Source organism: Orbicella franksi, chromosome 15, assembly GCF_964199315.1.
Source record: "Orbicella franksi chromosome 15, jaOrbFran1.1, whole genome shotgun sequence".
In the NCBI taxonomy this organism is placed as follows: Eukaryota; Metazoa; Cnidaria; class Anthozoa; order Scleractinia; family Merulinidae; genus Orbicella; species Orbicella franksi.
Window position 1 is genome coordinate 20,034,351 of NC_138159.1, and position 24,313 is coordinate 20,058,663.

The 24,313-nt window shown below is 39.6% G+C and overlaps 3 protein-coding genes across 3 annotated transcripts; 2 read left to right on the forward strand and 1 right to left on the reverse strand.

The window, feature by feature from the left end:
• Positions 1–876: 876 nt before the first annotated feature.
• On the reverse strand, positions 877–10,606 carry LOC145470309 (dnaJ homolog subfamily C member 7-like). Its single transcript, XM_081454153.1, has 16 exons — positions 10,463–10,606; positions 10,285–10,379; positions 9,690–9,814; positions 8,860–8,973; positions 7,531–7,605; positions 6,594–6,712; positions 6,077–6,146; positions 5,532–5,615; positions 5,161–5,325; positions 3,763–3,854; positions 3,565–3,638; positions 3,304–3,450; positions 3,067–3,125; positions 2,811–2,901; positions 1,955–2,038; positions 877–1,766 (listed from the first exon to the last, which is right to left on the reverse strand). The coding sequence occupies exons 1-16, from the start codon at positions 10,558–10,560 to the stop codon at positions 1,705–1,707; spliced, it is 1,554 nt and encodes a 517-aa protein (XP_081310279.1). The 5' UTR covers positions 10,561–10,606; the 3' UTR covers positions 877–1,704.
• A 65-nt stretch (positions 10,607–10,671) lies between these two features.
• On the forward strand, positions 10,672–17,597 carry LOC145470312 (ubiquitin-conjugating enzyme E2 E3-like). Its single transcript, XM_081454156.1, has 7 exons — positions 10,672–11,587; positions 11,995–12,147; positions 12,593–12,643; positions 13,549–13,681; positions 14,214–14,258; positions 15,297–15,399; positions 15,908–17,597. Exons 2-7 carry the CDS (start codon positions 12,011–12,013, stop codon positions 16,003–16,005), a joined length of 567 nt encoding a protein of 188 aa, XP_081310282.1. The 5' UTR covers positions 10,672–11,587; positions 11,995–12,010; the 3' UTR covers positions 16,006–17,597.
• A 36-nt stretch (positions 17,598–17,633) lies between these two features.
• On the forward strand, positions 17,634–24,302 carry LOC145470310 (uncharacterized). The gene is made up of 3 exons (XM_081454154.1): positions 17,634–19,001; positions 19,846–19,936; positions 20,941–24,302. Exons 1-3 carry the CDS (start codon positions 18,459–18,461, stop codon positions 21,174–21,176), a joined length of 870 nt encoding a protein of 289 aa, XP_081310280.1. The 5' UTR covers positions 17,634–18,458; the 3' UTR covers positions 21,177–24,302.
• The last annotated feature ends 11 nt before the right edge of the window (positions 24,303–24,313 follow it).

Sequence of the window (24,313 nt, forward strand, 5' to 3'; positions counted from 1 at the left end):
TCCTCTATGATACAAACAACCTTTTTCACAAAACAAGCAAAACATCGTTGCGCCAAGCAATGGCATAACAACAACAACAACAAACAACAACAACAAAAGTCAGCAGAGAAACCGTGAAGGAATCTTTCCTCCTTTGCTTCCAATTCCTTAATTCCACTTTTATTGAAGTGGTTCGCTTTTTGTCTTCAAGGTAAACGCGCAACAGCGGTCCTAGCTTTTAGATTCTTTTTCTCATTTCTTTGCCTGCCGCCGTTCGCTCCGGAGCCTGCATAGCTGGATCATCGCGATCCTAAGCACCAGAATGCCTTGTTCACTATCAGCCTCTGGGGCCTGGATATGAGTGTTCGGTCAAGCAACTTTGACCCCTTCCACACTGGACTGGAGAAATTTGAAAAAGAGTTTTCACTCCGCAAACGCATCAAATGTTATCCGTTCACACCACGCCGGAGAAATTTGAGTGAAAAAGCTAGACTTTCTAAGTCCTTTCCAATAGTATTTTCATTGTTTATTTTCTCCTCTCGCGACTTCGTCGCTCCAAGTTCTGTCTCTCGCTTCGCTGGAGGGCGATGGTCAAGCGAAGTTCGACTTTCGGAAGGTCTATGCAAACGCTCGAATGCACCCTTGAGAGTTAGAGTTAATCACATGATTATCAAGATGTTTTATTATTGTTTTTGAAATGCTCCGTTTTCAAAATGTTTTCAGTCCACAATTCAACGTAAAGCCGGCGTTTTCAAATTCCTCCGATCTGAAGAGCGTTTTCGAAAACCTCCATTTTCGGTCCGGTGAACATGCATTTGTAAGAGGTCAAGTGAAAACTTCCTTTCCTTCCAAACCCACACCACAACGTACAAACTATAAACAAGACAGAGTAATGACTACAGATTTTATTGACCCGATAGATCTCTATATCAAAATATTTCTGTTCGGTGATCAAAATTCAACGCTGTTTTTAAGTACTGTTAACGACGGTTGTTACAAACTCTGAAACGTTTGCCATGTGCCTGGACAGAAACAAAGGCGCTACAAATAAATAAACAAGAACAAGAAAAAAATGAAATAAAAATCACTAAAATATTAATTGAAATGCCGGAATGAGAGCAATTAGCTTTTCCGTTTTTTACAATTTCTTAAAAGTTCTATATAACATGGCAAGCGTTTTTTAAGGGAGAGGGGGAGAGGTAAGTTTTACGAGGATCCCTCTGGATGTCAGTTGGAAACGTCAGAACATGGCTTCTTAGAAGGAACATGGCAATAGAGAGCGCCATTTTCAGGCAACTGGGGTTAAAATTTTGCATTGTGGGGGAACGGAGAAACAAAGAAATCCGGTTTTTTTTTGTTTTGGCAGAAACAGAAGGCCACGGGGAACTATTTTCAGTGGGAGGGGAGGAGACACTGTCCTCCCCCCCCCCCCCCCCAGGAAGAACTTCGCCTCTCAGCTGAATATTAGTATTCATACTTTTTCATCTCTTTGCGAAAAAAATTAACCGTCTCTGTTCTTCATGACACAAGAACCAAGGATAACTGGGTTCTTTCAGGGAAACTCCTCGTAAGAATGAGTAACAGTGTTATTGACCAAGGAGAAGTAAAATAACAATAACGCGTCCGAGCGCCTGAGCCAGCCGTGATGTCTTGTCAGCAGCATATTTGTTCATCGTGGCATGCAGAGGATGATGGGTAATGATACGCATTAAATATGATGTCATGTTAACCGAACGTGAACTGGAATCCACCTGGAAATCCACCAGACGAGTACCCACCACCTCCACCTTTAAGGAAAAAAAATATATATCAGTCAAAAGCGTTTACGACCACGGCACCTGTCATCAACGTTGCGCGTTATCATGCGCTTGGGTGTGATTTTCCACGTGACAAAATTGTCGCAAATTAAACAAACGCGGTGTAAATTGCGTTACATTTGAGTGCGTGACTCAGGGTTACACGTATGTCTACATACCTCCTGGTCCACCAAAGGGAAAACCGCCAAATCCGCCGGGTGCTCCGCCGAAAAACGCTTGAAATATTGTATTGGGGTCGAAATCTGATAAAATAAAGAAAAAAGAAAAACATTCAGCACCGAAACTGAATAGATTTAACACTTGAAATCAAGCTGGGCTAGGAACGATTTTTGGAAACGATAAAACTTTCCAAATTTTCCGATTTCGTGGAAATATAACAACGGTGCAGTCGAACCTCAATAACACGGACACCAAAGGGCCAGAGCTGATTGTCCGTGTAACTGAGGTGCACATACTCTACATGTAGAAATTATATGAATTCTGGTTTCCCGTGAATCTACTTTAACATAAACGAGTGCGTCCGTATTGTGGAGGTGTTTGTAAAGAGAGGTTCAAATCTAAATGTTAAGCTTGATCGTTTCGGAGCTCTTCCAACGAGAGTCAACTGTGACCTTCCACACATGACACACAGACAGACAGACAGATCGACAGACAGACAGACAGACAGATCAACAGCCAGCCAGCCAGCCAGCCAGCCAGCCAGCCAGCCAGACAGACAGACAGACAGACAGACAGACAGACAGACTGATAGCACTCCAAGAGAGTCTAGATGGGGTTTAACTGATAGTTGAGAATGAGTCCAAATTTTCGCTGTCAGCTGACAAATGACGCATGTTTCTAACTGATAACTTCGATCAACAAGATTTACTGACACCCGAAAAATGAACTGGAATTTTAACTGATCGATGAGTCCTCGCTGAAAATTTCACCGGTAAGTAAGATTCCAGCAGGACCATCCAGACCCAACCCTTACACTGAGCTACAAGAGTTGACTGCAGACTGTCAAGTAAATACCTGATGGCATAAAGTTATCCTCGAGGTCTTGTCCTGAGTCGTATCTGGCCCTTTTCCTGCGGTCTGATAATACACTGTATGCTTCATTTACCTAAAAGAGAAAAATAACAGCAAGATATCAACTGAAGGCTTCGTAGAACTTGCAGTAGAATCTTGAACTGGTAACAACAAGCATTTGCCATTCATGTTAGCCTAGTTTTTAATTCTTCAATAAAACAACAAACTTTCACCAATCATGAAAATTTAAGTCTCTAACCTCTTTGAACAACAGCTCTTCATTCTTCTTCACTTCATCTGAAGCCCCTGAGTGACGATCTGTCATAAAATGACAGCTTAGGTTAGGTCTTAATGAGCTTAGAGCTGTTTTCACGGCTAACACAACTTGCAGAAGCAAAACCAATCTATAAAAGACATGGCGTGCTCATTCACTTTACCGTGAAAGAAACAACTGAGTTCCCACCAAGATACTCTACACTAAACCTGTCCGTCTTACCTGGATGGTGTTTCAATGCTTCTTTCTTGTAGCCTTTTTTGATTTCATCCTCAGCACAACCCTTGGGTATTCCCAAAATTTTGTAATAATCTTTTCTTTTACTTTTTTTCAATTCCAATTTTGCCTCTTCAAGCATTCGTCGGTACTCTGAAAAAAAGAAAAAACCCCACACAGTTTAATCATCACATTTTATCTGTGATACTATCAGAAAATGCGCTCCAACCAGCGCAGCTTAGATCTCTAGTCTTCCTACAGTCTCACCTCGTGCTCTGTCCATTTTACAAACTTTCTCGTAATCTCTGACAGCTTCTTCGTATTTTTCTGTTTCCATGTAACTTAAACATAAAGAAACATAGTTTGTAATTAGCTTGGAGTCCAAAGTACATTACGCTATAAATGCAGCTCAAAATTGCCTCTAAACTTTTATTCGTTAACAGGGATTTTTAAGTGTGAACTAACCATTTTGCTCTTTTGATGTAAGCTTTCAGGTACGTTGAGTCCAATTCTAAAGCTTGACTGCAGTCTTCAATGGCTTTCTCTGTTTCATTTAGCTGAAAACAAAGGAAATGATTTAATTTTACTTGTTATCAAAAACTAGTGCATCTTATTCCAAAAGACCAGTTGGAAGTTACTCGTACATCTATGGTGTTTACCCCCTACCCCCCCCCCGCCCCCCCCCCCCCCCAGGGGTTTCTTCCTTAAATGGGCTATATAGGTACCGGGTATGTGTGGCCCCAAAGTTTTTCATTTTTGTTCATAAATAGGGCATTGATTTTGGCCGTTTTGGTCACAAATAGGGTACGGTTTTTGCACTCTTGTCTTGAACTGGGTATGTTGTTTTTTAGAAGAAGCTACTTTTCCATCATTATCGATAAGACCATCAACAAAAGCCGTTCATAAAATTATGTTTATAGCAACTGTGCCAGTCGCAACATCATAAATAGGATATCAAATTTTAGTCAGGTCATAAATAGGGTAGGGAAAATCGCAGATTTTCATCATAAATAGTGTAAGGGTTTTGGGAAGCGGGCCACACACCCCCACCCAATTTTTCTGGGAGTATCCCCCCACTGGATACCACCCCTATGACCAAAAAATCCCAGAAATTTCACAAATAGTTTATTTTAATTATTTTGAACTTTGAAACTGAAGTACCATTCCATTTTTATTGCTTACTATATGACTGAAAAAATTACTTCATTGTGACTGGCAGAGGGAAGGCCAATTTTTCAATAATTTTTCTATTTCAGTGCCACACAAATTAACATGTAAAGGTAAAGTCTGCATACGAGCCAAGTGGCCCACCAGGCCGGAGCTTATCCCGGTTTCCGTAGCATGAAGCGACTAGGAGTATTTCTACTCCCCCCTGGATGGGATGCTAGTCCATTGCAGGGTTACCCCCAGCATTAAGTTGGCCAGTACCCATTTATACACCTGGGTGGAGACAGGCACTGTGAGAGTAGAGTGTCTTGCCCAAGAACACAATGCAATGTCCCCAGCCAGGGCTCGAACCCGGACCGCTCGATCTGGAGACGAGTGCACTAACCGTGAGGCCACCACACCTCCCTACATGTACACATTTGTAACTATCTCAGTCATATAATAAATGAGTAATCATGTATGAAAGCCCAAACAAAAAAGAATTTCCAATATGAGAGATGTTTGAAAATTCTTTCAAATTGCATAATTTTGCCTGAAGGCTCGTGCAATTTTGAGAGAATTTTCAAAATCATATCACTCGTCTTGTAAAATTATCTTGACTATTGCAATCACATTCATATGCTTACCTATACTTATTTTTCATGCGTATGAATTACCTTTTTACATCATAAATAAAAGGACAGAAAATGTACACACCTTTGAACCAACAAGTGCTCTGTTGTAGTACAACTTGGCATTTGTTGATTTATTGCAAGGATCAATCGTCAAAGCTTCAGTGTAGATATCAAAAGCCTCCTGATATTTTCCACTGGAAAAACATTCATTGCCTTCTTGCTTCTTGGACTGTAGATGTTTCGCTTTCTATAGAAAGGAGAAACAAATCATTGTAAGAAAATTACCAACTGTACTTTTCTTTAAACCACTGTTTCACTGTATGGGTCAGACAGCTAGTCAACTCTGAGCAACCCATAGGTCATATCAGGTTAATAGTAACAAACAGTAAATGAATGCAGCTCTAGGAGTATGGGGTTTTGAGTAACTGAGCATGCATGCTAAATGATTTGTACCTTTAATGCAATTCTTGCCTTCTTATGGTCAGGGTCTCGTCTAAGAACTTGGTTGAAGTGTTGGTAAGCTTTGTCAACAAAATCCTGAAGTAGAAAGCAAAAATAAGCTTTCAGAATAATACAGTCACATGTCTTTCTCTTACTATCAGATCTAATCCTTAACTACAGTACTGTGCAAAGGTACTGCAAATGATATTCAGCCAAATTCGTGAATTGGCACAAATAAATAAAATTTTGTTTCCATCAAAACTTCGAAGAATTTTCATCAAAAATTCAAAAGCCTATTGGGTCTACTGATGCAAAATTTTGCGAAAAAATTTTGTTTGGCTTTGTTAAACATTCTGACAAAATTTTGTGGGACCTTGTATAATTTTGTTCAAATATTCTAACCAATGTTTTGTAACGCAGAGTCATCTCAATTTACAAACCTCCATGGTCTATCAGTCAAGACTAATTCAGAATCCTTCTCTATATGTAAACTTCACATGAAAATGAAAGCTCCATGTAATTCAAGAGTGGTCATGGGCAGAGTTCACATGTCTTACCTGATAGTATAGACAGAGTCCTTTGACATAAAGTGCATCTGAATTTATTGAGTCATTTCTTAAGATATTCCTAAGGATGAAACACAGATTGAGTAGATGGGTAAGGTTAAGTCTGCATACAAGCCAAGTGACCCATCGGCCAGAGCTTATCCTCACTGGTTTCTGTAGCATGAAGCAACTAGGAGTATTTCTACTCCCCCTGGATGGGATGAAAGTCCATCCCAGGGTTACCCCAGCATTAAGTAGTCTGGTTCCCATTTATACACATGGGTGGAGAGAGGCACTGTGAGAGTAAAGTGTCTTGCCCAAGAACACAACACAATGTCCCCTGCTCATACCTGGACCGCTTGTTCCGGAGATGAGCGCACTAACCATGAGGCCACCGTGCCTCCCACCAGATTAAGTAGATAATAAACTTTAAAACATGGAGAGACAGCTTGACTAATACTGACTAGTATATCAAGCATTTTCTCCAGCTCTACATTTCTCTAACATTTAAGATACAGGTTCAACTTACTGTACATCATTTAGTGCTTCACTGTATTTCCCCAACAGGCAATAAGCTTCTGCCCTCATCACTTTGTAGAGAACACAAGCTGGACAAGCTTCAAGAACATGATTCATACAGAACACCACCTAGATATTAATAAAGAAAATTTGAAATTTAACTTATCAGTGCTCGTGGCTCAGTCACGGTTTGCGCATATTGAAAGGTTTAACCTCAATTTTTCAAATTCGTTGTTTGTAATCCGTGTTAATCTTCTCCATCCTTAGCCATCCTTGTTCCTTTATGGTTTATCATTATCTCTTTGGTGTTTTTCTATCTTATTAAACTGTTATTTTCAGGTTTCCTTTAATTTAAAGGTAATTTTGGATGTGGCCAAAATAACTCAAAATTCCGTGACTTAGCCCCTTTAAGATACAGTGAGTATGGACTAAAAATTACAAACAAACAGAGACACTTAATCTGGCCATTTTCAATATATAACTACAATCAGTGCTTTCAATGAGACTTGACACCCACTGAAAAAGCTCTGCTGGGTATTCTGCAGCCAATCAGCAGCTATAATATACAGCTTCCAAAAATTGGCCTCTTGAGGAACTTGTTATGGACCTTCTCCCTTTTTGCTCTCAAACAGGTGCTGTGCCTAAGCAGCCGCCTGCTTCAGTTATTATTGAAAACTGCCACTAAAAACGTGATCAGGGCCAGCTGATGGCTGATGAAAAAGACTCACTAGGCAAACTTTGGAGCTGCCAGGGGCAGAAAGCCAGTTTTCTTAGGTACATTCCTAGGCAATGCTACAATTATATTATCGTTCCCATCTCTAACTAAATCCCACGTTCAATTCCTTGTCAATTTACTTTTAAGGTGATTTTATTTCATGGCACATATACACAGTAAGAATGCGGAATTTTACATGTCATACACAATAATTTTGAACATGATCCCAAACCTTTCTGTAATCCTCTTTATCATGAGCTTGAAACGCTGATGACTCAAATTCTTGAACCATCCTTGTTGTGCGCAGCTGTCAATAAAACAGGATTGATATTGAATACAACAAATCCCCAGGCTATACCAGTGTCCAGTTCCCACCCAACCCATCTCATCTTCCTGCCCTCCTGGGCCAGAGAGGAGAGACCCTGGTTGGATCTCGTCATGTGTCTCCCAGAATCTGGGAGATGATAATTAAATTATTGAAGGGAGGTGTGGCCTAGTAGGAATTTTGTCTATACTGAGCCTACAGGAGTGCGGGATGTGTTGTCACCAAAATAAACCAGGAACGATATGATGTTCTGCTACAATGTCCGGTGGTAATATTCTGGAAACGCCAAAGAAAACTTATCCATCATCTGATAGCAGAAATCAGACTAAGTTGCTGTAGGTTGCGTGGTTCAGTTAAAGATGTTACACATTTTAAAAATCTCCTAAAGAAGGTGAATGAAGAATTGCTTGCAGAGACCAAGGTTGTGTATTGACAATTGTTTCCTCAAAATGAATTAAGACCACATCTACTATACTATGTAGGCCTTGCGGTGAATGGCGATTAAATAACCTTAGAGTATTCAGGACCTTGATCACTGAAAGCCAAAGTTACTTTGAAAGGAGCAAAAGGATGACAAGATTTATTTAAGTGTCACTGTGCTGTCGGCGCCCTGAATGTAATGTCTAGTGCAAAGAGGACATGAAATGTTCTACCTCACTCGTTTCATCCATTTTTCTACTGGAAGGATTTGTAGTTGATGATCATAAAGCCACTTAGAATCGAACTGCTCCACAATAGCCACACTGGGGACAGAGGAAAGTGGCCATTGTAGAGAGCTGGCTGTTATGGGGAGGTACAATGTAGGGATGCAATATGAGACATCTTTGTGCAGTATTTTTATACCGATGCAACAGAAACAGTCACAAATAAAAAAGCAATGCGCAGTTTGGATCGATTTTTGTGACAGTCACCTTTTAAAAGAAAAAAATGGGGTTTAGTATACACTGTTTGTCAGTAAATGATTAACTGACCGTTGTCAAGAGGTTACAGGTATTTTGGTAGTTGGGATGTGCTTTAGTGGCCATTGCTGTTGTGGAGAGATGGCCACTGTAAAGAGGTTAAAATAAAAGTGAATGTATGGACCATCTGCTGGAACCAAAAAGGTGGCCATTGTAGGCTGCTGAAAGCCATTGGAGGTTCGACTGTATTATAAATCAGAACAGAGCTGAGATTTAGATAAGATAACTCCCTGCTACAGCTTGGGTTCTCTTGTTTTATTCCTAAATAAATACTTACATCATTTTGCGCATCTTTATTCTTTGGGTCCTTCTCGAGCACCTTCTGTAGATAATTTTCTGCATTTGCAATGGAGCCCATGACAAGGTGGCACTTGGCAGCTCTGTAATAACCCTTTGAAACGTACAGGAACAATAAGTTTCAAACAGTAGCTAGCACATCCATGATTTTAGAAATTATACACCGATATTCTATGAGGTCTCTGATTGGAAGCCAACTTGCACAAGAAAATCAGAATCAAGCACTAACCAATGAATGGAAACATTTCATGCCTTATTTCAGGCCTAATGGTTTAAAGCAATAAATGTTGTTGACATCTCACATGTCAGTGCTTAATATAAACTGTAGCAACTGGAGTGCAGTGTCCCTTGGGGTGGTGAATTCCAAGTACATGTAGATGTTAAGAGGGAGGGGGGTGAAACAAGCAGGGAACAAGTGAAGTATCATTTGTACTAAAGGTATTCAATACCCTCGATCGACATCTCAATCTGTACTCCATCAACATCCTGATCAATACTTGATCGACACTCAAAGAACACTTGATCAATAGTTGGCCGATAGTCAGCTGAGTGTTGGCTGACTCTTATGCATCCATCAACATCTTAGTTGACTGTCAACTGCCTGTTGACCGAGATGTCAATCGAGTGTTGAGAAAGTATCAACTGAGGTGTCGACAGAGTGCCGATCTAGTATTGATCGAGTGTATCGATTGATGGTATTAATCAAGGGTATTGACTGAGGGTATCAATCGAGGACATTGATCGACAATTGACAGTCTGCAGATGCCTTTAGTACACATGATCCCAAACAGATAAAAGATATTAACAGACCTTGAGGAAATTCTCATCAATTCTGATGGCATTTTGAGCATCTTCCAAAGCCTTGTCATAGGTTCCCAACATCATAAAGGCCGCTGAGCGATTCCCATAATAAGTAGCTACTGTGGGAGCTAACTCTGAATAAAAAACAAAATCACAAATGAAATAGAGTCTCCACAGGTAACCATTACCCAGTGATGTACAGTGTATGATCTGTTATGGCCACAAAACCACGAACAGAATAGGAAATCCAAACTATGATAAAAAGTTTTACAAATAAAGCAGTATCCAAACGACACTAATTAAACGTCAACTTCCTTCTTGCCAACTTCTGGAGGCCGGCATAAGTTACAAGTTTAAATATACTCTGAAATTTATCCATTTATGTGTTCAAGGTAACACTGATAACTTATACAACTCTAGCTTACCACCCCTTTTGTGCAAACAGGACGTTTTGTTCTGACATTTGTGAAATTTCAGTTTCCGAAAGCAAGGTGAGGGGAAAAACTGGTCACATGGCGAATCAGGATTAGATTTTCTGTATCAAATCGATGATCAAATGTAAAAATTTACATTAGGTAACAAAGAAAACCGATGCAAAACACACCTATCGCTTCTGTGTACAACTTCAAAGCTTCTTCGTAGTGTTTCTGCACATATTCCTTATTTCCTTCGGCTTTTTTCGCCTCGGCCTTCCCAAAACTGCAACAGAAAAATATTGAAAGCAAAAAATCTATCACACAAAAATGTGCTGCAAAGATACGGGTGCATCAAAAAAATCTTACTTGTCCAATTCAGGTTCTTGATCTACATCCATTTGCTCTTCCGCGTCATTTTCTTGGTGGAAATTTTGTTCCTCCGCCGCTTCTTCGACATCCGCCATGTTTCCTTCCAATGTCACTAGTGCCAGACTCCCCGTGACCCGTGTGCAATCAACTGTGCAATCATTCTTGTTCCTGGAGGCGACCAGAGGCGACGAAAGTGTCTTGTTATTCAGAGATCATAGATCATACAAACAAACAGAAGAACTGACACGACTTTAGGAGTTGACTACTGGAATGGGATGAAACCAGTGGGTTGTTCCACTGAGATGAAAACGAAGCTCTTGGGAAGAGCCGCAGATGACGTAATCAAATGACGTAATAGTCTCAGACTTCCTTGTTTTTTGATAATTTAGTTAGATCATCGTCATAGATATTATTTGTTTGTGTTTCACAAAAATGCAAAGTAAAACAAAAAGCAAAATAAGAGGAAAGCCGAAAAACTACATTTGTGTCACTGGGTACCAGTCCCCCTCGAAAAATGACGATCAATTCCCTTGAGACTTTTGAATAGTCTGTTGATTAGTTTCTATTCCCAAGGGGAAGCTGTCTTTGTTCTTCAAGATACTCTTTCGATATCATTTCTGAATGCGAAGGTGTAATTGTCGTCAAGTTCTTTCGGTTTTTAACCAATAGTTCAGGTTCCTAGAGGGTTAAATTACTGAGTGTTTCTACGAAAGGTCATTTGATAATTTGCTACAGGCTCTTTGGGAAGACACAAACTGAGGCTGTCTGGCGCGTGAACATTGGAACTGATCACAGTACAGCCGGGCTAAAAGAGCAAGATCTTGCCCTGATTTCACGACTGGCATTCAACAAGCTACAGCCAAGAAACAAGGGAATCTCAACTGGCCACAACATTTCTTCAACTCAAGGGCTATAATCTGTGTCGGTGACATTATTAATTCCATCAAACTGTCTTGATTATAAAGACTCAACGACGCTCCCTAGACAAGCAACCCAAGCACTCAACCGCAAAACCGTGTCAGCTGTTTCGATCTGCTTAACTTTGAAGTCGTTTCTTCACGGATCTAGCCGAGACATTAGTCTCATTTTGAGCTGAGATATTCTTCAGACTGTACTGAATACGTAAGTGTATTTTTTCTCTGCTCCTTGTGTTTCTGTGAACTAAAAGGAAAACCAGAGTACAGTGTGCTTACATTCTGCATTCAATTTGCCGCCACTGGGGGTCTCATTTCAACCTCATGCCAGTCTATTTTTTTTCTCTTAGATTTTTGGGCTTTGTGGCATTCTACCCTTATCAAACCTACACCCAGATAAGATCTTGTACAATTCTGTTTTCTGATTTGTATAATCTTGGCCACAGTGTCTTGTCCAATACGAAGCATTTCGAGCTGACATCCATTTTGTGAACACCCGCTGTGTTTGATACGGGAACAGAATACCGCCCCTAATTCGTGTTGTCCAGAAGTTTCTCTGGTGGTGTCTGCAACCCTCTAAGCCCTTTCACGAACACTAAAAGTCTTTCTTTCCAGGTTAATTGTGCTGAAAATGTCTGATCAAGGTACAGAAAGAGGCCCAGGCCCGGTGAACGAAGAACAAAGTGAGAGGACAAGGCAAACGCAAATCCGTAAGGAAATCAAAATTGCACCTAGCAGACCAGCAAAGACTAGTGGAGCCGCGAAGAGGTAAAAAGAATCTCCATGGATTAAATATTTATTATTATTTTTGCGTGTATATGGAGGCTAGAGAAAGTATGATTTTGTAATAAAAACCGATTTTGAAATATAAGTGATGGCGAGAATGCAGTTCAATTTTGAAATGGAGAATTTGCGTGCGGCTCGTGTGCCATTTGTCGTAAGGTTTATCTTTGAACTCATGGTTGTCGGAATTGTCTTGTTTTACGTGCGCCACGAAAACAAATGTTATTAAGAATTGACTGAAGTACATCTTCAGCTCCTTACATCGTCATCTAGGCGGCGGATGAGCGATATAATTCCGATTTCCTGTTGCTAGATCTTTAAGGACCACCGTGGTCCCGTTAAATATATTACAAACACTCGACAATTCTCCTTTTGTCTGCCAGCACGCATAGATATTTACAAATTGAAGTAGTGTATGTTTTTTTCACAGGATTCAGCGGGAACTGGCCGAAATAGCTCTCGATCCACCCCCTAACTGTAGGTAAGAAAGACCTGGTGAGAATTGTACATCGAAATGATTACGGTGGCAATTGTCCGGTTTCTCAGCCTGAACAATCAAAATTTTGCACAAGGGAATTCGCTGTTTACACATGGTTTGTTTGACGACACATAATTGATCAGCTTAGTAGAATCTTCAACCGCAGGAATTCGGATTAGTCTTCACCTTTTTAATGCATTTATCAGGATATTGAAGTTAAATCATATTGCGAAAAACGTGTCTATCTAATGAGCTTTTATAAAACCACGTGGGATATTTGTGATGTCAATAGAATTTTAATTATGCGTGAGTTGAAATAAGATCTTGACAGAATACTAAACTCACTCAAAAGTAAGTCACACAGGTTAATTGTATTAATTGACGGCATATTTACAAACAAATCCTTGTAAGAAAATAATAAAATATCTACAATTAATTAGTCAAGACATGATCAGAAGTTTTAAGCGTCAATTTAAAAAATAAAAAAAATTAAATTAAAAAACTTCTGTGCAGGAGTTTCAATGAGAAAAGGTTCTTCATTTTTATATTGGCCTTTCTTTAAATAGTGCTTTTGATTCAACTGAATTGTTTGAATCATATATTTTAGACATATTTTACTAGTTATCTATATTGCATGTGATAGTTTGGAGTCCAGACAATTGTATGATTTAGGAACAAATTATGTGTTTATTTATTTATTAACCTGGTAAGTACAGTCCAAATTCAATGCTGAATACATATAAGGACTGTTTATTAAGTTTTAGTCCTTAATTTCAAGTTTTAAGCTTGGATGCAAAAATATCTGCTTCAAGTCTTGCTTGAAATCAAAGTTAAAATTAATATGTACAAGCTAAGTTTACCAAAATGCAGTGAATGTTGCTGACTATTTTGTTTGCCCTTAATTTTAGTGCAGGACCCAAAGGTGACAATCTTTATGAGTGGCACTCAACAATTCTTGGTCCTCAGGGATCTGTGTATGAAGGAGGAGTCTTCTTCCTCGATATTCAATTCTCATCTGATTATCCTTTTAAACCACCAAAGGTAATTAATGAACTTCTCTCACCCAGACGATCACACCAGAAAAAGTGTGCTGATACTCCTTGGTTCAAACCATTTACTATGTTGTGCACAACTAAGCCAAATTGGTACAAAAAAAAAAAAAATTGTGTTTTATTTAGCAAGTCGTGACATCTCTTCTTAACAGAGCTCAGTCTGTCGTGCAGCTACCATACAGCTCAGTACATGTAGGTTATGTATCCTGTCAGTACACACTTTGTTGTACATTTATCATCTAAGCCTCAAACATTCATCAAATGTTTTGTTCAATGCCATAAAGCAGGCACTAATCTCCTAACCTGGCACAAAATCAGGCCCCAAGGATGTCTGCTTATGGGAATTTCAACAGTTACTGCAGTAATTTATATAAGGTTTTCTGGCTTTTGTGTGAAAATCTATAAAGTTAATGTTCTGTTCCAAAACATTCAGTACAGTTCTGCATGTACAACAAACTTTGCTATTCAGAATCAAACAGTTTTGTTGGTCATTGAGTTTCTTTTTTCATTTCTGTCTCTAGGTGACTTTTCGAACCAGGATTTACCATTGCAACATAAACAGCCAGGTGATGTGAAGTAATCTTAATTGTGATTGTTTTTTAATTCTTCTTAGGCAAGGTTGGGGACACTTGTTATATTATAGCGGTTTCTTTCCACAAATTAGTATAGCTTAAATTCTGCCTTCATCTTCTCATATGACTTTGTTCATTTGTTCTGGGTCAGGTGCAGTCGTTGACTTTGTTACTTAAATATAATTCTTGTCTCCGAGCAGTAAAATGAAAAAAAAATCGTTAAAATCCTCTTTCCTTGACATTGAGACCCTGATTGGTTGAAATTCCAAGACTCAGAGACTTGATGATTTTAGAGTGTGAGAGAGAAAGAAATTAACCCTCATACACCAATTTATTGCGAGAATTCTGGATCCAGACAAAAGTATTGCTTGACCTGAGATTTCTTAGCTACCTCTCACTATGCCACCCATGCAGCTTCTTTCTTCAGGTTTTTTGTGGGCTTTGTGAGGGTTAGAGGCGCAGTGGCCTCATGGTTGGTGAGCTTCTGTCTCTGGATCGAAAAGTCCGGGTTTGAGCCCTGGCCACTGGGGCATTGTGTTGTGTTCTTGGGCATGACACTTTACTCTCACAGTGCCTCTCTCCACCCAGGTGTACAAATGGGTACCAGTGAATGTAATACTGGGGGTAACGCTGAGATGGAGTGACATCCCATCCAGGGGGGAGTAAAAATATTTCTAGTTGCTTCATGCTACAGAAACCAGGATAAGCGTCAGCCTGTTTGGCCACTTTGCTCATATGCAGACTTTATCTACCTACCTTTACGAGCGCCAAGTTTGATTTTGGTTCTCTATGTAATTTATATACAATGATTAATATTATTGATATCTCTCGGCAAACATTGCACTCCTTTAGTGCAAATAAAGTTCGCAAAGAGAGAGAGACTATAATTTTTCTTTTCCGTACACATTGCTGAATTATTGCAATACTAATGTGAAACAAAATATCATTTAGCTATCTACCTTTAGATACTTAAAATAGATTAATGATATGAAAACTTAGAACTAATAAGATCTGTTATTGTTTTTCTTACAGGGTGTGATCTGTCTGGACATTTTAAAAGATAACTGGAGCCCAGCTCTAACCATCTCCAAAGTTCTTCTCTCGGTTTGTTCCCTTCTTACCGACTGCAATCCAGGTAATTTCTCATATTTGAACAGACTCATCATGACTTAAATCAGGGGCAATCAAGCAGTTACTTAAGTAGAAGTGATAAGAAAGTGCAGACTGAGGGATTTTTTTGGTCAAGGAGAGGGCACTTTGCATTCCTTCTGCTGGTACCACTGGCACCTCTATGTGCTTTCGGCTACTTTGAGAATCCTGTTTCACAAACTTTTTTTGCAACTCCAATTGACTGTCAGAGTACCACACCCTTTACTCTAGGGTTCCAGCCCCCTTGCCCACTCCTCTTTCCTCTTTTATGGTGTTTGATTCATCAATTTTTTTTTTTTTTTGGAGAGGGAGTGGCAAAGGGAGGAGGTCAAATGCATCTTTTTAGTGATTCAATTATCCAATGTTGAGTGCTTTCCCTTCTTTCACCAGAGTTTTGACCAACTGGTCAGGTTCTCCCCCTCCTTTTTTTTTCCTAGCCTCCCCTCCCAAAAAAGTAAAAAAACATTAAGATGTCCTGTCATGTTTTATTTCAGTTGATCCTCTTGTCGGCAGCATAGCAAACCAGTACATCAACGACAGACAGGAACATGACAAGATTGCTAAGGAGTGGACTAAGAGATTTGCGACTTAAATAAATAAAGATACAGCTCACTTATTTATACATAATAATTATTTTAAGGACATATTTTCAGGATGCTGATAAAAGCAATCCTGTATGTACATTAATAAATGTACTAGATTATTTTCAACTTTCATGTGGTACTGTAATAATTTGACATCAGGCACCCCTGTCAAATACACGCTACAATAAGCATATTTGTTATTTCGATAAGCTCCATAATTCTGATCATTGAGTCCCTGCTATTTTGTTGAGATCCAACATTAAAATATGTGCACACTGTAAGTACCACTTATTAGATATTGTGGTACCATGGTTTGCTTGAGAGAACAAAACAAAATAGAATTCTGGTATGTGTAGTTTCTAATGAACAGTCCGTCATTTCCCTTTAGTTTGCTGAGCAAGAAACAAAAAAAGAAAGGGGAGGAATAATGGGTATGCCTATTGCCTCATTAATAAATGTTTGCTGCCAGGTCTCTACAGCAAGAAAATGGCCCCGGGTTGCTGTACATGCTCACAGTCTATATATTATATAGCTAGTAAAGATCATTGTTAAAAAATAAATGGTACTGCTCATGAATGTTAGGGAAAATTTGCATCATTTTGGTACCAAAACGTCCAACTCTTGTCTATAAATGTCTGCATCTAAGTCTTGCAAACTTCATGCCAAGTGTACTAAAATAAATTGTTACTTTTTTTTTTTTGCTAATAATAAATCTAATTATGTATATTTTTTGTAAATTCTCTTTTAAATATGACAGTGGTTTTCAACTGTCTTGGTTAAATACCTTTTCACCTGTCTTGTGCTCAGTGTATCCCCTTCCTTTATGATCTTAGTATTTTTCCACTGAGTAAGATCTGATGCAGGACTGGCCAGCCCGATCAGTGCAATGCAGTACTTGTTAGAGAGCATTATTGGAAATATCTATAACAACTTTTAATTATGCTTGATCCAGCTACTTTAGTATTGGTCAACTTGATATGGCTCTCAGAATCTGACTGATTACAGTACTGTTGAACCTTCACTAACGGACACCTCCAGGAGACAGACAGCCTTTGGTTCCAGCCATGTACAAACAGTGTATTTTTTACTGTCAATAGGCGGACAACTCTCTAAAGCAAACACTTCTTCTGGTCCCAGTCATGTCTGCTTACTGGAGGTTCAACTGTATTGTGAATATATCAACAGGGAAGGAGATTGGGCAGTTAAACATTAAGGCCTTTTTTGTTATGTACAAAATTGCTTGCAAATTTATATGACTTTCAATAGAGGAAGGAAGCAGTTCAAAATTATAATTTCAAAGGAAACAGTTCAAAGTTATTATATAACTCAGACTGTGATCGTTCCAGAAAATAACATTTAGCTTGCTAATGAGAAGGGCTAGTATAAAGGTGCTTGTATTAACACCTAATTACTTGTTTTGCTATGCTTATCGGAAAAATTAGCCACCAAATTATTTGCATAAAAAGATGGCAGACTTGCAATTTATATGTGAAATGTAAAGCTTGTAAAAATGTATTGTATAAAAATGTTAATTAATTATGACAATTATTATTATTATTATTATTATTATTATTATTAAACTATTTATTTCCTATTTTTTCTGAACTTTGTTTGGCTGACGTTTCTTATTTTAATTGCTTAGTTTGTGGGACATGCTGTGCCTAGTTGCCATCTGGATAGTTGAGCCCTATAGTGTGGGACATTGCTTCTGGGCCCGGCGGGTCTTAAACACATGTCAAGGGGTCATTGTACCAATACTGGAACAACCCTAACCCCTACCTAATGCTAACCTTAGGCCCAGATACTACACTAAGACAATGTTTAGGCTTAAGGTTACCATTAGTAAAGATTTAAGGTTGTTTCAGTATTGGTAAAAACAATAATAACCCGTGACCCGTGACCTGCGTTTTAGACCCGCCACTCTGGACCTGAAAATCCTGAAAATCTTGAACTGAACTCTCACTTGGGGTTGGGACATGGGGGTGTAAACCTCCAGCACCTGCATTTGTTTCTCACTGTTTCAGCACCTCTCTTAGTGGTTCCTTGGTGATTTTCCCTGTTGTTAAATATTTTACAATGTTACCAAGTGTTCCCCTACTAGATCCCTGATAGATACCCGCCATCTTAGGAGTACCTTTCTGCTCTCTCTTCGACTTCACCAGATTGATGGGTGAAAATAGCTGGAAAAGGAGGAATAAAGCAAAATGTTTTTTGCCTTAATATTCTCCTGTTAGCGCCAGATCCCGTGGCATGTCTGCAGTCTAGCTCAGTCTACTAGTTTCCTTCGCAGGCGTTATCAGGGTCGTCACGCAACGCTTGTCTTAGTGAAGAAGCGTTGCGTGACGGCCGAAGGAGACTACCGCTTCGTACAAAATTTGCTACATTGAAGCGAGGTTTCCAAGATGGTGGAGCGTAGAGATAGTTTATTCTGTTTGTTGAAGTTGTTCTAGTCGATCTAGTGATGTTATCCCGAAGTTTTACACCTTTTCGTCAAGCTGAAACATTTTCATGGCTTTTCGGTCGGGTTTGGTCATCACAGCTTTGCAAGAATTTCGGGGACATACATTGTCTTGAGCGCTATGCTATCAAGACCTTTCAGAAAGGAAAGAGATCCTTATTACCACTTTCTTGTAGAGGCATTAATACTTCAAGTTGTTATCTTAAAGAAAGTCGTGCATCAACTAGAAAACCAGAGGATGCTGTTAAGGACGAATCAACGAACACGTGTCATTTCGATTCAGCGATTTCTGACGAGGAAGATGCCGAGATTTCAAACCCACGGCCGCGTTCGAAGCTTCCTTCAGCTCTAGCAGATTACACATTAGATGAAAACGGTTTCATGAATATACAAGATCTTGTAGACTTCCTTAAAAAAGAGAACGCCATAGATATATGCGTGATCAAAACTGGAGGAATCAGGCAAAATTATGTTGATTATTTTGTTGTTGTAAGTGGTGTATCGACAAGACATATAAGGGCAATGGCGAAGAATTTGGAGCAATTGGTAGGTAGATTTGAGTCGGTTGGTCGATTGAAAAATGAAATAATAACAGATAAAGGGAATATTGATAATTTCAAAGATTTTGTAAACATTCCAAGTGAGCCTTGATTATGCTGATCCAGAAAATATTGATACTCCCCCCCACCAAAGGGATTGGAATTTCCTGGGGGAGGGGGTGGGGGATTCCTAAGACCAAAAATTTTTAAAGAAACATATGAAGTTTAATTGGTATTTCCAAAGGGCTGGGGGATCCAAAATTCCTTCCGTGCGAGAGGTATGGATATTTTCTGGAACTACACATAATATTACATCTTTCTGACTGTGACTGCCATGTTGCGTGGAATGGGTGATGAATAGTAAAATCTGGCCAAATCTAAAATTGGGGGTGAGGGGTGAGAGGTAAAGGATGAACCTGAAGAGCACAGCTCCAATGCCCAGGTTAATACATTTATGATTAGTCCTCCCCCACCCCCCTCCATCTCTTACCCCTCATGCCTATTTTAGACCTGCTGTAAAATCCAAGACTCACAGAGATGCTTACTTAAAAATCCAAGAGTGAGACTTAAATAATTTGGTCTCCAAAACAAATGGAACACATTGAGAATGAGACCTCAATGTAGAGACTTCCAAGATGTTGAGGTTGGACAAAATTAATATATTTAACTTTTCATAAGACTGGGTTAATTGGGCAATGGGAGATGTCATGTTATGGAGATGGCACTATAACAGAAAGCACACTTGAATATGAGCCATTTGCCTCTTTTGTTAAATGGGTTGTGTCATTGGCAAATTAGTCACCACTCCAATCTAATAACAAGTTTTTCACATATGTATATGTCCCTTGCAGTTCAGAGGTCGAGTGTTACGGGGCATTGGAAAAGATGGCCATGTTATTGCAGAAGGACTGGAGAGTGACCACTGGGTAGCTTTGGATATAGGTAAAAAAGCCTCTTCCTGCAGTTTCACTGACCCGGGTAAAGAAAAGTTTTATTTATTAAAATGATGAATATTTTTTTGTCAGTGTTTCAAAATGTGTTTGATAGACAAAGGGAGAGAGGGGTGGAGGTGTAATAGAAGTTCTTGTTATCAATGGGGAAATAGGGTAATACTTTGCAGCAAAAAAATTTAGTTGTACATAAAAGAGCTTCTCTGGAGGTTGGTTGCTCCAGAGGCCTGTGCTAAAAGGACACTACAGTGACTATGACTTTGAAAAGTCAATAGCTTGAAGCTTAAAGACTTACCGGTACTGTGTTTTAATTGATGAAACCCTAAATATCATGATTTGGTTTTCTCACAAGATTTAGTTTTCTTACAGGTTTATAAATGGGTAGACCCAAATTAAATTCAGGGGCTGGGAGAGGGTAACCCTGTGAATGACTAACATCCCATCCATGGGGGAAAATACACCTGTCTATATGGTTGAATAATACTACATGTATAAAACTGGATACTAATTGAGGGCCTGATGGGCCAATAGACTTGAATGCTGACTTGGCCCATCTGTGATACCTCCAACACATCACCAGTAATATTCACTGTCAGTCAATATTCTAGCCTGATGAGTGACTGAACTAGACTCTATGGTAAGGTGGGTTCTTCTGTCTTTGTTTGTTTGTTTGTTTGTTTTGAGGCTGAGGAGGGGGGATGATCATTTAGGAGTTAAATTTACACAGAAAAGGAAAGGGCGCTTAAAATTATCGTTCACAGGAAAGAGACCTTTACCTCCTGGTCCCCTCTCCTAGATTGTCACAGTGCTGTATGTGAGAGTACAAGTGTCTTTCATATGAATGCAAGACAAACAATTGCCAGGTCTTCAACACAGACTTCTGATTTCAGAGTTTAAAGGTCTTAAATTTTTGATAATCATATCATTTCAGCTGTGTGAGATTGACTTCTTCTCTAGTGCAATTTTGGAAAATTGACAATAGTCATTCTCTTGCAGGAAATATTGTTGTGCACTTCTTTCTACCTGAAGTACGAGAGGTATATGAACTAGAGAAACTGTGGACACTGGGTCCCAAATACGATGACCAGACAAAAGCTATGCTGGAGGAAGACAAATTGCGTCAAGCAGCTGAGCTTGGTATTAAACTGGACAAACCAGTTCCTGAACTTGATGAGAATCTGGATGATCTGGATATCGACCCTCTTGGATTGGATGATCCACGCCGCTACTGAGTGTGACGCATTCAGGAACATTGGATGTGCATGTTTGTGCGGTGCATTCAAAAACGTTTTTATGAGCATGTTTGTGCATCTGACAAAATAGAATAAGGGATAAAATGGAATAAAATAAATGGTTCATGACTGGAGAAATAGCCTTGCCCACTTCTCTGAGCCTCATTTGTTCACAATTTTCATGACTGTGGGAAACACTTGTGTTAGCTGTAGGTCTATAGACAAAATTGGTTTGTTTTACTAAGCATTCGGCTTAGTACCCAGGCCTGCAAGGTACAATCAACGGAAATTGAACAAGCGTATTTTTTCACTGCTTTTGTTTGTATCTACAGGACCTTTCTTGCAGACTTAATTTTTTGTTATTTACTGACTGTAACTTGTGATAGAAACTTAGGGATTATATACCGATATTTCTCCAATTTGTACCAAAGGCTCTCTGGGTGAGCGTTCCTTCAAAATCCCATGCCTTCCAGTGTAGCTGTTCAGAAATGCCCAAGCATAATGATTTGGATATAAATGCCATTTTGGAAAATGTAGAAGTTTGTATGGAATTTGGAAGTGAGAATTTCCGCCGATAAATTACGATAAATTATAATGTCAAAAAATTGCGACATACAGATAGGGCTGTCCCTATGATGTTCCGAAACGTTTGGGCAACTTTTGCGATTTCGCTCAACTTTTCCAATTTGGGGCAACTTCTCATGTTCTAAGGCAATACTGCAAACTTATAACAGACCAAACTGGCATATGATGCACTTATGAAGCACTTTCTCGCTTTTTTGTTCAAAACCGTCACATACGGTATAGTTTTCTAAAGATTTCTAAGTTTTACACATTGTGGGGCATTGCCAGTATTGGTTTACCTGTGCTTTGATAAGGCGATTCAAGTGTTCAACGGTGGGTTGAAAAATTCAAAATGGCGGAGCACGACTCCTCACATGCCACTTGAGATAACATGCAGCCACAGCGACGGAGCGTGAGACTAAGCATACGAGTTGGGTTAAATAATGAACGGAGAAAAGGTTGCAACTCGTTTTAGCAGCCGCAGTGACTGTGTTGGCCTCTGTATTTTCCATGGCATGGTTTAAAATAGTTATGTAACGATCTCTCTGGATATACCGTGCAAAATCCCACGTGTCACTTGTATTATCTTGTACACACTCGCCTTTACGTAAGGCTCTTGTGTATACCCAGAAAATACAAGTGACTCGTGGGATATTGCATGGTATTCCACTCGAAAGCGTTGCATAATTAGCAAGGTTGGGGCAAGGTTGTAAAAAGTACGGAGCTTCACGCGGCGTTCGACTCGTTACAGCATAGTGGTTACAGAAATTGCTCGAATTTTAGCACAAACGGCTTCCGCTGCCGCCACTCTCCAAGTCAAAACGTGGCTGTAAAATAAAATTGCACATACCTGCATAGCTTGGAATTAGCCACAAAATCAAGTACTATACTTTGACATTGCCGCCATTAAGTTGATTCCTCAGAATTGTATTGCGCATCCCTACTGCACATACTGACAGCATCAAGGCCCGGCCAAACGACCGCGACATTTCAACGCAACATATCGCAACATTGTTGGGCGTAACATGTTGCGTGGTTTTGGCCACCGTGTTGCGACATGTTGCGACATGCTGGGTGTTGTTAGCTCAAATTTGACCATTTTCAAACTTGAGCCAACAACACCCAACATGTCGCAACACATCGCAACACGCTGGCCAAACGCACGCAACATGTTGCGCCCAACAATGTTGCGATATGTTGCGCTGACATGTTGCCATCGCTTGGCCGGCGCTTCAAGAGATGTTCTTCAAGCTAAGCTAGACAGCGAAAGAAAAGCTCGTTTTCTCCTAAACAAGAATGGTCACCTATATTATTTTTTTTATCCCCTGACTTAATTTTGGTGTACAAAAATTGTTTAGAAGGAAAAAAGACCAGCTAAAAGCGTGCACACCGGCCGTTTACTCGAAGATGAAAATTATGCCTTGAAAACAACTTTAACTTGAGGAACGTTCTGAGTCGATGTCGTTTAAAATTGTGTGATTGTTCCATAAATTATATATTACATTGTTCCATATGCTCAAGACTTTCTACATATCAAGTTTTTTTTAAGGATTTCTTTAAAAACTGAAACTTTGTAACTTTTTAGCGAACCGATGAAGTAACGCAAATAAATGGGTATGGATAAAGCCTCCGCCAAACGATCGCAGCATTTCAACACAACACATGCCAACGTTGTTGGCCCAGCATTTGCAAGGTCCGGCCAAACGATCGCAACATTTGAACGCAACATATCGCAACATTGTTAGGCTCGACATGTTGCGACATGTTGGCTGTTGAAAATCGAACTAGAGCGCATGCCCTGGCACAACATTGTTGCACGAACCTGGCCAAACGACTACAACATCATGCAACATCCACAAATGTTGCAGGAAAAATTTGACCATGCAATTTGAGCCAAGAACACCCAACGTGTCGAAACATGTCGCAACAGGGTGGCCAAACGCGCGCAACATATTGCGCCCAACAATGTTGCGATATGTTGTGTTGAAATGTTGTGATCGTTTGGCTCACTGATGTCTCTTTTGCGAGCATAGGGAGCTATCTTTCCTATTACATTTTTCGAAAGGGAAAGTTTCAAAAATTATCGTTCGGCAACTATATATTTCTGAGGAATTACCTTAAGGCACGAGATTACATACTAGGTACCAGGTTAAAAAAAAAACCACCCAGCGGAGATAGGCTATTTTTGTTTGTACATAATTAGCCTCACCTACCACTCCATGAGGACTAAAACATCCGCCCAATATAGTCACAGAATTATTTAATTTGCGAGCGAATTTCATTTTTACCACAATTGCTACTAATCTCGCAATCTCGAAATCTCGCAATCGTATTGGCTAATTTGCCGTTGTCGATAAGAGTCCAGACAACGCTGCTCACGTCAAGGTGTCACGCAATGCCTTTTCCAGCTCGCGCTTTCAGCTCGTCATTTTCTTTGACGTTGGTATTGTGGCAAAAAACAAATCGAAATGTGGTTTAGCGTGGTCTGTACTCCTACCGACAACGATACACGTCATCACAGTGGACAAAATGTTCTGGACTCACGAGGCGCACATTCGATTCGTTAAGGATTT

What these genes read in the sequence shown, in the direction of transcription:
- LOC145470309 (XM_081454153.1), bottom strand. Translation starts at nt 10,560, where the DNA reads ATGGCGGATGTCGAAGAAGCGGCGGAGGAACAAAATTTCCACCAAGAA. An exon ending in CAAGAACCTGAATTGGACAA is followed by an intron (nt 10,380 to 10,462) that starts GTAAGATTTTTT and finishes TTTCTGTTGCAG; the next exon opens with TTTTGGGAAGGCCGAGGCGA. An exon ending in ATAAAGAGGATTACAGAAAG is followed by an intron (nt 6,713 to 7,530) that starts GTTTGGGATCAT and finishes ATTAATATCTAG; the next exon opens with GTGGTGTTCTGTATGAATCA.
- LOC145470312 (XM_081454156.1), top strand. Translation starts at nt 12,011, where the DNA reads ATGTCTGATCAAGGTACAGAAAGAGGCCCAGGCCCGGTGAACGAAGAA. An exon ending in ATCCTTTTAAACCACCAAAG is followed by an intron (nt 13,682 to 14,213) that starts GTAATTAATGAA and finishes TTCTGTCTCTAG; the next exon opens with GTGACTTTTCGAACCAGGAT. An exon ending in ATTGCAACATAAACAGCCAG is followed by an intron (nt 14,259 to 15,296) that starts GTGATGTGAAGT and finishes TTTTTCTTACAG; the next exon opens with GGTGTGATCTGTCTGGACAT.
- LOC145470310 (XM_081454154.1), top strand. Translation starts at nt 18,459, where the DNA reads ATGTTATCCCGAAGTTTTACACCTTTTCGTCAAGCTGAAACATTTTCA. An exon ending in CGAAGAATTTGGAGCAATTG is followed by an intron (nt 19,002 to 19,845) that starts GTAGGTAGATTT and finishes TGTCCCTTGCAG; the next exon opens with TTCAGAGGTCGAGTGTTACG. An exon ending in CTGGGTAGCTTTGGATATAG is followed by an intron (nt 19,937 to 20,940) that starts GTAAAAAAGCCT and finishes ATTCTCTTGCAG; the next exon opens with GAAATATTGTTGTGCACTTC.